Source organism: Amphiura filiformis, chromosome 11 (genome assembly GCF_039555335.1).
Source record: "Amphiura filiformis chromosome 11, Afil_fr2py, whole genome shotgun sequence".
NCBI lineage: Eukaryota > Metazoa > Echinodermata > Ophiuroidea > Amphilepidida > Amphiuridae > Amphiura > Amphiura filiformis.
The window spans coordinates 8,787,196-8,800,669 of record NC_092638.1 but is presented as its reverse complement, the minus strand read 5'-3'; the positions used below and the strand labels follow the sequence as shown (position 1 = coordinate 8,800,669).

Genomic DNA, 13,474 nt, shown 5'->3' with positions numbered 1-13,474 from the left:
AACAAAGTCTGTGCAATTTTGAACTTGACCCCTGTGTTAAAGTTCAATGACCTTTACCCACCAAATAAAGGAACGGTTGAAATGCCTCCATAGCTATTGATCAGCGCTGTAAGTATATATCTCTGACAAATACTGGAAAATTCAGGGGGAAATGAACATGATTTACACGATGGTTATGGGAATCTATTAGACTAATGGTCAGAGTTCTAGGGCTAGATATAATAGTGGAAATAAATGATGCTTAACTTACCCATGCCACATATTTCCCATAATGCATATTGGTTTTTCGCAGCAGATACGAATAAATGATTGATGCTTAATGGAGAGGTAGTATCTGTCCTCATTAGAGAAAACCCTGACGGACTTGTACGTGTAAGCGTTATAGCCCCTTGGTCATAGCTTAATTCAAAGGTAGCTGTAGTATCAGCGCCTATGACCTCATTCGACTCAACTACAGCACCCAGTACATCGTCACCAATAGGATTAGTATCACCGTCTGCTCCTTCCACGATGAACGAGCCTTCTGCGGTGGCACCTGCGTGAGTTCCATCGGCGGCTTCAGTGTCATCAATGTCTACGATTTGAAAATGTTGAAGGAAGTAATAAATGTTTTGATGTATCATGATGCAGTCATGTCTACAGTAGAATTCACCACGACCTTTGCATGACTTAAACCCCATTAAAAGCTATTAAACCAAGATAACACTCATTGAAAACAGCTCAACTATGTTACATCAGATCTTCTCTGGTTAAATGTGTCTGTTTTACCTGTGCAATGAGCAATGAGCTGGTATTATAGTTTCAGTTGGGTGAACGATTATAAAGCAAACGCAAGGTAACAATTACTGTGTGGCCTTTGTTCACGAAATGAGACAATACTGTGCATATTGTTAACCACATTCTTGAAAATGAGAAACATAATGGCTGTGGGCTGTAACACGGTTTTGAAATAATTTCTTCATATTTTTTGGTGTTATCTGTCGTTTACACATCCTTCCTAAAACACCAAAGTGCGAATATTTCCAAACACCTAAATTAGCTAAAAATTTAGGACATGTTACAAAACTATATTTTCTAGAATTTCAGAAGAGTACTTTTATTATTGGCCGGTTATTTTTAAACAGAGATGGTAAGATGGGAATGGACTACTACTTATTACATACACTAAAACACCAAAGTGCGAATATTTCCAAACATCTAAATTAGCTAAAATTTAGGACATGTTACAAAACTATATTTTCTAGAATTTTAGAAGAGTACTTTTAATATTGGCCGGTTATTTTTCACACAGCGACCTTAACTAGGCAATTACCCATACTTCTAACATACACTATTTGTAGAGGTTACGCGTCATGGTAAGAGCACTGTGTATAGAAAAACGGACAGTAACTGCAGTATGTACTCTTTTCAACTATACTGCGCCCAAAAAGTACCAAAGTACAAAAGCCATTTCTTAAAGACACTAAAACTAAAATACAGTAGTCGATAGATAGAGAATTTTGTTCTGTGTATTTTAAAACCTCATTCGGTACGATACGACTTTATTTTCCTAACTTATAGCAATTTAAATTAAAAAAGAGAGTGACAAATATTTGCATTGACCTTTCCCTCAGATGCAGATATTAATCACAGCGGAGTGAGCGTTCATCCGTTAAGCTTTATCCCCCAAAACGGGCTTCTAAAATTTAATCGGTACTGCATTTAGTTCTGATAAATGGCAACATTATTTCTTTGATCGATTTGTAGTACAATACAAAAAAGGAGAAAACAATCACTCGGCGTGGTTTTATACGGGGCGCACATTTGGAAAAAAACAACAACACGGAACGCGTTTTTGATCTTGTGAAAATGGTGCGTAAAAAGGATATATGCAAAGGATTTTCAAACGGATTCTAAAAATTTGTATAAACACACATACATAATGTAAAGCTACATACATCCAACGCACCAACATTTTTGTCACTGCGATATTTGATTGCTGAGAAAAGTGGTTTTAGAGAACAACTTCTCTGACTATCCTTAAGCAGAATATTATAAACCAAGTGTGTAAACGGTCCTAAAGGCCGCTACAGACTTTTTAGTGGACTTTAGAATATTCGATGTAACAAGTCTTCGTTATTTATTCAGTTCCCATTCTATTTCTAGTAATGTTTACGTTCTAATGAATGTTTGATGACGTAAAATCGATAATATATTTCCATCAGGCATTCTACAAAACATAATTTATTATCGATTTTACATCATCAAACACTTGTTAGAACTTAAACATTACTGGAAACAAAATGGGATAAATAAAATAACGAAGACATGTTACACCCTCTATTGTTTGCATAGTCGTTACGAGTTAGAAGTCGATCGATACATGTTGAAATCAACACAATTCTGAGATACACCTTTTTGCTTTAAAAATCATTTTCTCGGTCAAATAAAAAACAATAATTGTATTTTTTTCAGTAATGTCAGATAAAACCTATACCTTTTTACAAATATCCTGGTGTTAAAATGATGCATGCAATTGTGTCTTTGCCAGGCCTGAACTTGGCCCGTGAGCCTTTTATGGAGTCAACATTTTATAGAAAGAAAGAAGAAACTACTAACGTATTCCATACCATACAAGAGGAGTGTCGACGGGGGTGGGGGGGTATCAGAATATCGTTTGCCGCACAAAATGATTGGCGATACCACACCATTTTGATGAATAATTAAGCGGTCACTTAGGGGCTGTGCAATAATTATCAGCCCCCCCGGGGGGGTAAAATTTCTGAACGGCTCGCCAAAAATCGGCTCGGCCCGCCAAAAATCGCTTGCCCCCCCCCTCTCGGCCCGCCAAAAATTCTTGGGATCCCAAATTTCAAACTTTAAATGGTCTAGATGTATGTTGCGAGCGTAGCGAGCAGGAAAATTTGCATATTTAAGCGTTTCCGTACTGTTTTCCTAAGCCTTTTAGAGCGTTTTATTAAAAAGGCGCCCCGTGAATGCGTGCCAAAAATCGCTTGCCCCCCCTCTCGGCTTGCCAAAAATTGCTTGCCCCCCTTTCGGCTCGCCAATTTTACCCTCCCCCCAGGGCTCATAATTATTGCACAGCCCCTTGTCAATCATAACACAAACAAATAAACAAGCAAATAAAACAAAAAAGAAAGTAACGAAATACTTACGTATTCCATACCATGCAAATGAAGCGTCGTTAAATGTGTTGACTATATTTGTTAAGAATATGTTGATATCATCATCGTCTCCTGGTGGTGTTTCAGTCGATTTTTGAGGCGTTACCTTTAATGTTATTGGTCCTTCTGTATTCTCCCAAGGACCAATATAACTGAACGGACCTGTAAAAAAATCTTGAATCTCATACCCTCGGCTAGTTTCATCTTCGGGATTTGCCTGGTCATGATCCGATAAATGCCTGATACACTCTAATAATAATGAGAAGAATAAGAGAAGAAACCAAAATAATAATAATAATAATAATAATAATAATAATAATAATAATAATATTAATAATAATAATAATAATAATAATAATAATAATAATAAAAATAATAATAACACTAATAATAATAATAAAAATAATAATAACACTAATAATAATAATAATAATAATAATAATAATAATAATAATAATAATAATAATAATAATAATAACAACAACAACAACAAAAAGAAAAAGAAAAGGAAAAAGAAGAAGAAGAAGAAGAATTAAAATAAGAATAAGAATAAGAATAATAACACTAACACTAATAATAATAATAATAATAATAATACTAATGATAATAACAACAACAACAACAACAACAATAATAAGAATTAAAATAAGAATAAGAATAATAACACTAACACTAATAATAATAATAATAATAATAATAATAATAATAATAATAATAATAATAATAATAATAATATTTCATGAAAGTTCATCTGTGTTGGTATAAATCATGATTTTGATTTAAACTTTTGATCCAAACACAAAGAAATAATTCCTACCTCGGAATTTTCAGATGGTACTTCATCTTTCATCAGCGAGTGAGTGACTGTATCAGGTCGCGATTTTCTTGACCTTTGACCTGATAACAGACTCGTAGGCTCCTGAAAGTTTGAACCGGCCCCCGTCTTTGTTGAGAGATGGTTGGTTGGCTTTGATGTGAACTGCTTCTTTGACTCCACGTTGGAACCACCTGCTGTCTCTGTCGAGTATTGCAAACCGCAAGTAACCCCTGATTGACCTTTGACCTAGGACTCATTATTGCAGCCCCGGTAATGTAGGATCCATGCATGGGCGAAATACCACAGTATTTACAATGTATATGCAAAAGAGACCTCATGTAATTTGTGGCAGAAAATAATTTTAAGACGTATTTGGACCCATACCGGAAATGATCTTTTAAATGACCTTTGACCCCAATTTTGTGAACACCCTATAGATACTGGTTATAGCCGATACATATGTGCAATTGACGCCATTGTATGTGGAAAAAGTAGTATTAGTAGTGAAAATCATCGTATTTTTGGATGACCTTTTACCGGAAGTTAATCATGTAACATTTGTGTCCCAATGGTCCTGGTCACTATGGTCAAGTCAACAAAATGTCCCGGAGACTCGATGTGAATGTGGTTTGAGACCTCTGATGCTGTACTACTGGGTCTCCTATGTTCATTGAAACGTGTTTTCAGAGAGCGTTCAGTTTCGCCAATATAGACTTCTTCGCACTCTCCGGTACCGGTAACAGTTTTGCCCTGGCACGGGATGTAGTATACCGGACCTGTAATGTCTTTCTTGTCTGTCTTGTCCTTGGGAGACACAAGGATTTGTCATAGCGTGCGAGTGGGTTTGAAGTATACGCTAACGCCATAACAAAGACTCTCAACAAAGACGGGGCCGGTTCAAACTTTCAGGAGTCTACGAGTCTGTTATCAGGTCAAAGGTCAAGAAAATCGCGACCTGATACAGTCACTCACTCGCTGATGAAAGATGGAGTACCATCTGAAAATTCCGAGGTAGGAATATTTCTTTGTGTTTGATCAAAAGTTTAAATCAAAATCAATAATAATAATAATAATAATAATAATAATAATAATAATAATAATAATAATAATAATAATAATAATAATAATAATAAAATAATAATAATAATAATAACACTAACACTAATCATAATAATAATAATAACAACAACAACAACAACAACAACAACAACAACAACAACAATAACAATAATAATAATAATAATAATAATAATAATAATAATAATAATAATAACACTAATACTCACGATCATTCCATGGAATGATAATCGTAGTCGACCATTGACTTCCACGAACATTTGGATCTGCGACAGACAGACAAAAATATTTTCGGAATTCTTCGACGTTATCATCATGCACGGTGATAGACACGGGCAGGGAATTGATATTATTCGAAAAAGTTAGTGTTTTGCTGGTGGGACTGACGATGCTGTAGTCTGCTCCAGATGCTGAAGTACCCTCAACGGCCAAATTTGCACCAGGCATGGTCAGGCATTCGGCAGGACACTCTGTATTGACTTCTGTAGATGATTTAAAGGAACAACAACAATTCAACAATTAATAATAAAAATAATAATTATAATAACAATAATAACACATGTGTACGCGACTCTTAGCCATAGCCAGTAGCCAATTAGCCCAGCTTTATAGCCTATATTTGGCCCATACCAGAAAAGATCTTTTAAATGCCCTTTGACCTCAATTTTGTGAACACCCTATAGATACTGGTTGAAGCCGATACATGCAAGTGACGTCATTGTATGTGGAAAATCATAATGTTTTTTGGATGACCTTTTACCTAAACGCTGGCTATAGGCGATGCATATGTACAAGTGACGTCATTTTGCAGCGTAATGTGTGCACAAGTAAGGAGACAATAAAAAAGTGAACCCGCCTGGGAATCGAACCCAGTACTTTAGGTTTACGAGACCTGTGGCTTTAAAAAAAAACTCGACCACGGGGCCTTCATGATTAGGTTGGTTGAGATTCGAACCTATAAGCGGTCACTTAAACGTATCTGCTCCTCGCAAATAGCCCGTATTATAATAGCTAGTGGAATCAGTGACATGATAATAAATAAAACTAGAAGGCCTTATATTTGTACACAAATACGCCTATACCCGCATGTTATCGGTGTACCCAAACTTACAGTCCTTATGGGACTTAAAATAAAGAAATTGTAAAAAGTCGCCCAATTGGGCGGGAAATGTGTAAAAAGTGAAAGCCCAAGTCACAAGTTTTAATTTAATGTAGGTTGCACTCTCGTAGCACTTAAATTAAAGAAATGGTAAAAAGACGCAGAATTGGGCAAAAAATGTGGAAAAATTGAAAGTCCAATTCACGAGCTTTATTTTGATGTAGTTTGCACTCTTGAACCACAGATAATAAAGAAATTTTTAAAAAGTCGCCCAATTGGGCGAAAAAATGTGTAAATAGTGAAACTGGGGCCCATAATATGCTACATATGGGGGTCATATAATTATAATGTACATATCTATATACTAAGTAATAATACGATATTCTCTGCAGATCTGTCTGAAGGTTTGTCTGTAGATTTGTAAGGCCGTAGTAGGTTGTGCGGGGCTTAGACTCGGTGGGAGGGTGTAGTTCTATCCTGGCAAGAAGTTTATGTTCGTTAAGTCATCCGACCCCGGGCCCCCTCCCAGTGGAGTCGTCGCTCTTACTCTCCATAGGTTGCTGTTGTCCGTCTCTCTTATTTACAGTGAGGTTATGCAATATGATTAGGGGGTAAAATGAGTATGTAAATCAAATGGAACAGCCATTTCAGAGGGAGTATGTAAATTAAACGGAACAGCCTATTTTAGGGCCATTGCAGAGGGAGTATGTTAATTAAATGGAACAGCCAATGGATGTGTAATTTAACTGGAACAGCCTTAACGCTTCTGGTATTTCCAATTACCATCACCTAATTATAATACTGATCTGTCTGTTAAGTCCTACGTGTATGGGTGGGTGTGTGTTAGTAACAATATAATTCTCAGGTGATATCTGTGTACAAATTCTGAGCCCGGATGCTGCTTTATTTGATGAGAAACGGCCGGCCCTTTGTTTTAATATTTGGGGCCCTGGGGACGATAATATTTGACTTATGAGGCCTATGTACATATGTTAAAGTATAATTCTCTAGTGCTATCAGTAGACTCAAGCTAGGCACTGTAGCTGCTTTATTTACTGAGTAACGGCCGGCCCTATGTTTTAGCGTTTGGGGCCCTGGGCCCATATAATGTGATATATGGGGCTCACATGTACATGTAACAATGTAATTATCAGGTGCAATCTGTGTACAAACTCTGAGCCCTAAAGCTGCTTTATTTGTTGAGAAACGGTCGGCCCTTTGTTTTAATATTTGGGGCCCTGGGGCCCATAATAGTTGACTTATGCGGCTCATGTACATATGTTAAAGTATAATTCTCTAGTTCTATCAGTAGACTCAAGCTGGGCATTGTAGGTGCTTTATTTACTGATTAACGGCCGGCCCTATGTTTTAGCGTTTGGGGCCCTGGGGCCCATATTGTCTGATGCTTGGGGCTCATATATAAATATAACAATATAATGCTGAAGACCTATTAGTGTACCAAATATGAACCCTGTAGCTACTTTATTTGCTGAGAAAAGGCCGGTCCTTTGTTTTAACAATTGAGCCTCTGGGGCCCCTAGCCTTGAACATCTTGGGCCAAAATGAGCAAAAGGCACATCTACAATTTAGGGCTCATACATGTGCCACATATGAGACCTGGTGCCCTTGTAGCTTTAGAGCTAGCCTTGTCAATCTGTTGCCCCTTATTTTGAACATTTGGGGCCCTGGGGCCCATAATATATAACATATGGGGCTCTTGTATACTTGTATTTATAGAGTACCCCTGGGGCTATCAGTATACCAACTCAGGGCCCTGAGACTGCTTCATCTGATGAAAAACGACATGGTTTGTGTTTTTACATTTGGGCCCCTGGGGCCCGTGACCTTTTACCTCTTGGGCCGAGATGGGCAAAAGGCACACGGGGCAGGGCCCATAAGTGTACCACATACGGGCCCTGGGGCCCTTGTAGTTTTAGCGCTAGCTTTGACAGAATGATGTGTTTGATAGGAGAAGGAGGAGATGGAGGAGAAGAAACCACACTAGAAGGCCTTATATTTGTTCACAAATACGGCTATACCCGCATGTTATCGGTGTACCCAAACTTACAGTCCTTATTTGCTGAGGACTTAAAATTGTAAAAAGTCGCCCAACTGGGTGGAAAAAGGTGTAAAAAGTGAAAGTCTAAGTCACAAGCTTTAATTTAATGCAGGTTGCACTCTCGTAGCACTTATAAAGAAATTGTAAAAAGTCCCCTCACAGGGGAGTCGTCTCTCCATAGATTGCTGTTGTCAGTCTCTCTTATTCACAGTGAGGCTATGCAATGTGATTAGGGGAAAACTATTCCAGAGAGAGTATGTAAATTAAATGGAACAGCCATTTCAGAGGGAGTATGTAAATTAAACGGAACAGTCTATTTTGGGGCCATTTCAGAGGGAGTATGTAAATTAAATGGAACAGCCAATGGGTATTTAATTTAACTGGAACAGCCTTAACGCTTCACGCTGGTATTTCCAATTATTATATTATAATACGGAGATGTCTGTTTAGTCCTACGTGTGTGGGGTGGGTGGGTATGTGGGTGTTAGTAACAATATAACTCTCAGGTGCTACTGTGTACAAATTCTGAGCCCAGAAGCTGCTTTATTTGATGAGAAACGGTCGGCCCTTTGTTTTAACATTTGGGGCCCTGGGGCCCACAATATTTGACTTATGAGGCCCATGGACATATGTTGAGGTTCAATTCTCTAGTGCTATCAGTAGACTCAAGCTGGGCACTGTAGCTGCTTTATTTACTGAGTAACGGCCGGACCTATGTTTTAGCGTTTGGGGCCCTGGGGCCCATATAATGTAATATATGGGGCTCACATGTACATATAACAATGTAATTTTCACCTGCAAGTTGTGTACTAACTCTGAGCCCTAAAGCTGTTTTATTCGATGAGAAACGGCCGGCCTTTTGTTTTAACATTTGGGGCCCTAGGGCCCATAATATTTGACTTATGAGGCTCATGTACATATGTTGAAGTAGTTCTCTAGTTCTATCAGTAGACTAAAGCTGGGCATTGTAGCTGCTTTATATACAGAGTAACGACCGGCCCTATGTTTTAGCGTTTGGGGCCCTGAGGCCCATATTATATGACATATGGGGGTCATATATACATATGACAATATAATACTGAAGACCTATCTGTGTACCAAATCTGAGCCCTGTAGCTTCTTTATTTGTTGAGAAACGGCCGGCCCTTTGTTTTAACATTTGGGCCCCTGGGGCCCCTAGCCTTGTACACCTGGGTCCAAAATGGGCAAAAGGCACATCTACAACTTAGGGCCCATACATACGCCACATATGAGCCCTAGTGATCTTGTACTTTTAGAGCTATAGGCTTGTCAATCTGTTGCACCATATTTTAACATTTGGGTCCCTGGGGCCCATAATATATAACATATGGGGCTCTTGTATATTTGTAATCATAGAGAACCCCTGGGGCTATCAGTGTACCAACTCAGGGCCCTGAGGCTGCTTCATTTGATGAGAAATGGCATGCTTTGTATTTTCACATTTGGGCCCCTGGGGCCTGTGACCTTTGACCTCTGGGGCCAAGATGGGCAAAAGGCACATCTACGGGGTAGGGCCCATAAGTGTACCACATATGGGCCCTGGGGCCCTTGTAGTTTTAGCTCTAGCCTTGACAGAATGATGTGTTTGATGGAAGGAGAGGAGGAGGAGAAGAAGAAACCACAGGATAACAATATACCCGTCCATGCTTCGCATGCGGGTATAAGGATGGCAAAATACCCTGCATGCTCTGCATGCGGGTATAATAGTTATATAATGCTCTGAGTTGGTATACTGATAGCGCTTGAGCATTTTACCTAACGTGTGTACATGAGCCCCATAGGTCAAATATTATGGGCCCATGAACCCAAATGTTAAAACAAAGGGCCGGCCGTTTTTCAGCAAATAAAGTAGCCTCAATTAAGTTTGTGCACTGATAATCAGCACGACAGCAACTTAGCTCACTTCCGGTAATTTTTACCGGCGTGACCTCTGCTGTTACGTAACGTAATGTTGAAAATCAGGTGACAAGTACGGTTTTTCAGAAAACATCAAAAAAATGGAATACACGAGTCGTTTCTCCCTTCATTTCCATATTGAGCCCATAGATAAGATATGAAACATGAGTATAAGGCAAACAGTAACGTGTAAAAGTCCCCATTTTACTTGTTCGCAGCTCCAAAAGACCCCCTTTTACCGGTACGCCGTCAGCTCCCAAAGATCCACCACCTCAAAATCCGGGGGAACATACCCACCAAATATTTTTGATATGCCCCCCCCCCCCCGGGGGGAACGGTCCTGATGAATTTGTTCATGGGCTTTATGGGCTCCATGAATTATTTCAGGTTGTTTTTTTGTGGAAATTTCTCAATGATTTTAGCTTCCTACTCTTTGGTATTTTGTTCAAAGATGTTTTGTTTAAAGCAGCAAAAGTTGATTTCTAGAGCTGTCACTTCTTTTGTTGATAATATACTACCCGATTTAATTTAATAAAACAGAAAAAGCGCAATGATTTACAGTGCGCTACGCACAGGCACATCGCCTAGACGTTGATCCATAAGCCTCAGCACACTTTACAGGTTGTCATTGACCACTACGGCCCACAACATTCCATAAACCATTTAAAAACAACTCAGGGACTTTGCTGCTTAGAAGCGCAAATCCTAGACATACCACAATTGACCTTCGCAGTCAGGATCAGCTCCCCGAGTTTCGTTCGTACGGGTTACAATGAGACAGTTAGCAATAAGTTCCTTGTCCAAGTGAAATTTCAAGCTAACTCAAATTGTCCACGAGAGCGTACTAAGGCACCGCCAGAACCCGCAACCATTCGCGCCATAGTCGAGGCGCCTTATCGATTGAGCCTTCTTGACTGCTCAAGTGTGCATATTTGGGGCAATGGGCAGTTTGAATTTATTAAAGTCTATGCAAAATCATTTTCTGGCCGAGGCCCATCCAGTTTACCTGTTATTTTCCTCTCTGGTATTATGGGATGTGGGTCAAAAAGAGGCGGTAACAAGAAAATAACCAGATATGATTTCAGGTTTTCTTCTTATAATAAATAAATTTTTAACACGCTTATTAGTACTTACCTACTGTAGTGGTCGTTGTCAATTCGCTTGGATCACCAGTCCGCTCTAACATTACCATGACATTGTTTGTCTCACCTTCCGCTATGGTGTACTGGGAACTACTGAAAGTATATTGGATGACGGCTGAAAGGACAAAAAGGTTGCACAGAAGTAAAATAAGTAAGATATGAAATAGAAGGAGAAATAAAATACCCAATGCGACTAATGTGTAAGTGCGTTCCAACCGGCAAGTTTGATTAAAAGTTGGGAATTTGGTTAGTTTCGATATGTTGAACTCGAATCTGTTGTCTATCAAGCAGTATTTTGAGATCGTGACCCTCAAAAAGACCCCAAATGGCCCCATATGATCGTAGGGGGGGCAAAAATTTTATTCCAATAACACTTGCAACATTACATGTCAAATTATGTGTCTGACGCCACGGATCTCAAAAATGTAAAGTTTGTGCGTGTACGACATACAGTTGAGAAGTTATTAGGTCTAAGGCCGATTTGCTTGCTGTGTATGGTCAAAAGTCAAAGTTGCTCCATTTTTTCGTTAAAACAATAGGCAAATTGTTCGCCTAGCTAGAGCTTTCAGAAAAGGAATAGTTTACACTATCTGTTATGTCTAGTTAGCATGTGATGAGTGAGTTAATTTCACACAACACTATTATTTTTTTCTGAATAGAATCCCTACTCATTTATTTCTGATCCCGAACTATTCTTCCAGATGAGACATACTGTTCATTTTGATTAGATATATATTATCACTTTGAACCGACAATCTTATAATGTTTGTTTTGATTTAACAACATTTTGAATTCAACATATCCGAATCAACCAAAATAATTTGGTTACCAGATTTTTACATGAACATGTCGCTTGACACTTTTAATAAGCACATAATTTCTATTCTGTACGAGTGTAGTATGTGTATGTTATCACACGAGTTGGGCGCAGCCCAACGAGTGTGATAACACACTTATACATTGGTTACAAACATATATCAACTTGTACCCCCTCATTATCACTGTAATTGATGTTGTGTCTTGAAAATCATAACATTAATTGCACAGGAGGCATTAAAACAAAGAATTTCCATCTGAAATCTCACCCTGATGTTTTGTAAACCCACATTTCACTTGGTATCATTGAACTTTTCACATCTAATTGTTTTGGTTTGTACATGTATCTCCTGACTTTTTTTATTTACAAAACAGTTCAATGTTTTCTTCTAATTGTGTTCCATGTTTGGACTACAGGTCCTAAGGTATTACAGTGTATGCTTTATTTCTACCTTCCTTGTATTTACAAAACAGTGTGATGTTTCATAACAAAACCAGCTTTGGTGGAAACATACATGATATCAGATATATTCCCTCAACTTTCAGCACCCTCTTTGAGTGATTTTCCTCCGTTCATATCACAAAACACCGCATACCAATGTATAATGTCAGTTAAAGCATAATAATCCACTCCAGAGCAATATTCGTTGGGTGCACACGACAGGGAACACACGGAACTGTCAGACCACCTGTGAATTAATGTTATGATTTTCAAGACATAACATCAATTACAGTGATAATGAGGGGGTACAAGTTGATATATGTTTGTAACCAATGTATAAAGTGTTATCACACTCGTTGGGCTGCGCCCAACTCGTGTGATAACATACACATACACCAGGCACAAAAAGAAACTCGTCAGTTATATTCATCCTTGCTGTTCAATAACTTGATAATTTTGACTTGATAAACCCTCAAACCCCAAAATCAAAAGTTGCATTTTCAACGATTTTCAATGGGAACGCATCGTTGTATTGCACACAAACACCACGGGCCAATCAATAAAGCACACAGTGTAACAGGCGTAATTAATTGAATCGTTAAAATTGCAACTTTTCATTTTGGGGTTTGAGAGTTCGGAGGCGCATATCTTGGTCAATTCTTGCTCAATGTCCACGAACAGGGTATCAAATGAGAAAGAAAAGTCCAATTAACAAAATGTATATTTCAGAATAATCCAAAATTATCAAGTTATTGAACAGCAAGGATGAATATAACTGACGAGTTTCTTTTTGTGCCTGGTGTATGTGAATGTGCATTTAACATTCCACTTTTTATTGCTTGTTAGATAACAATTATTTCCAAATAATACATATCAAAAAGGTTTATATTTGGCAAGTAAATATGTGACTCCTCGGCACAACTGAGCCCGGATGTCGCCAG

At 38.4% G+C, this 13,474-nt stretch overlaps 2 protein-coding genes across 2 annotated transcripts in view; both read right to left on the bottom strand.

The window, feature by feature from the left end:
- The window catches only part of LOC140164314 (uncharacterized), a 156,958-nt gene that overhangs the window by 26,062 nt on the left and 117,422 nt on the right, over positions 1–13,474 (bottom strand). The window lies entirely within an intron of this gene.
- The window catches only part of LOC140164315 (uncharacterized), a 59,996-nt gene that overhangs the window by 19,120 nt on the left and 27,402 nt on the right, over positions 1–13,474 (bottom strand). Inside the window, exons 2-5 of the mRNA XM_072187589.1 lie at positions 11,268–11,390; positions 5,268–5,540; positions 3,156–3,413; positions 251–574 (exon numbers count right to left, since the gene is read on the bottom strand). Coding sequence (XP_072043690.1) covers positions 251–574; positions 3,156–3,413; positions 5,268–5,540; positions 11,268–11,390 — 978 coding nt within the window. The remainder of the gene's footprint in view (positions 1–250; positions 575–3,155; positions 3,414–5,267; positions 5,541–11,267; positions 11,391–13,474) is intronic.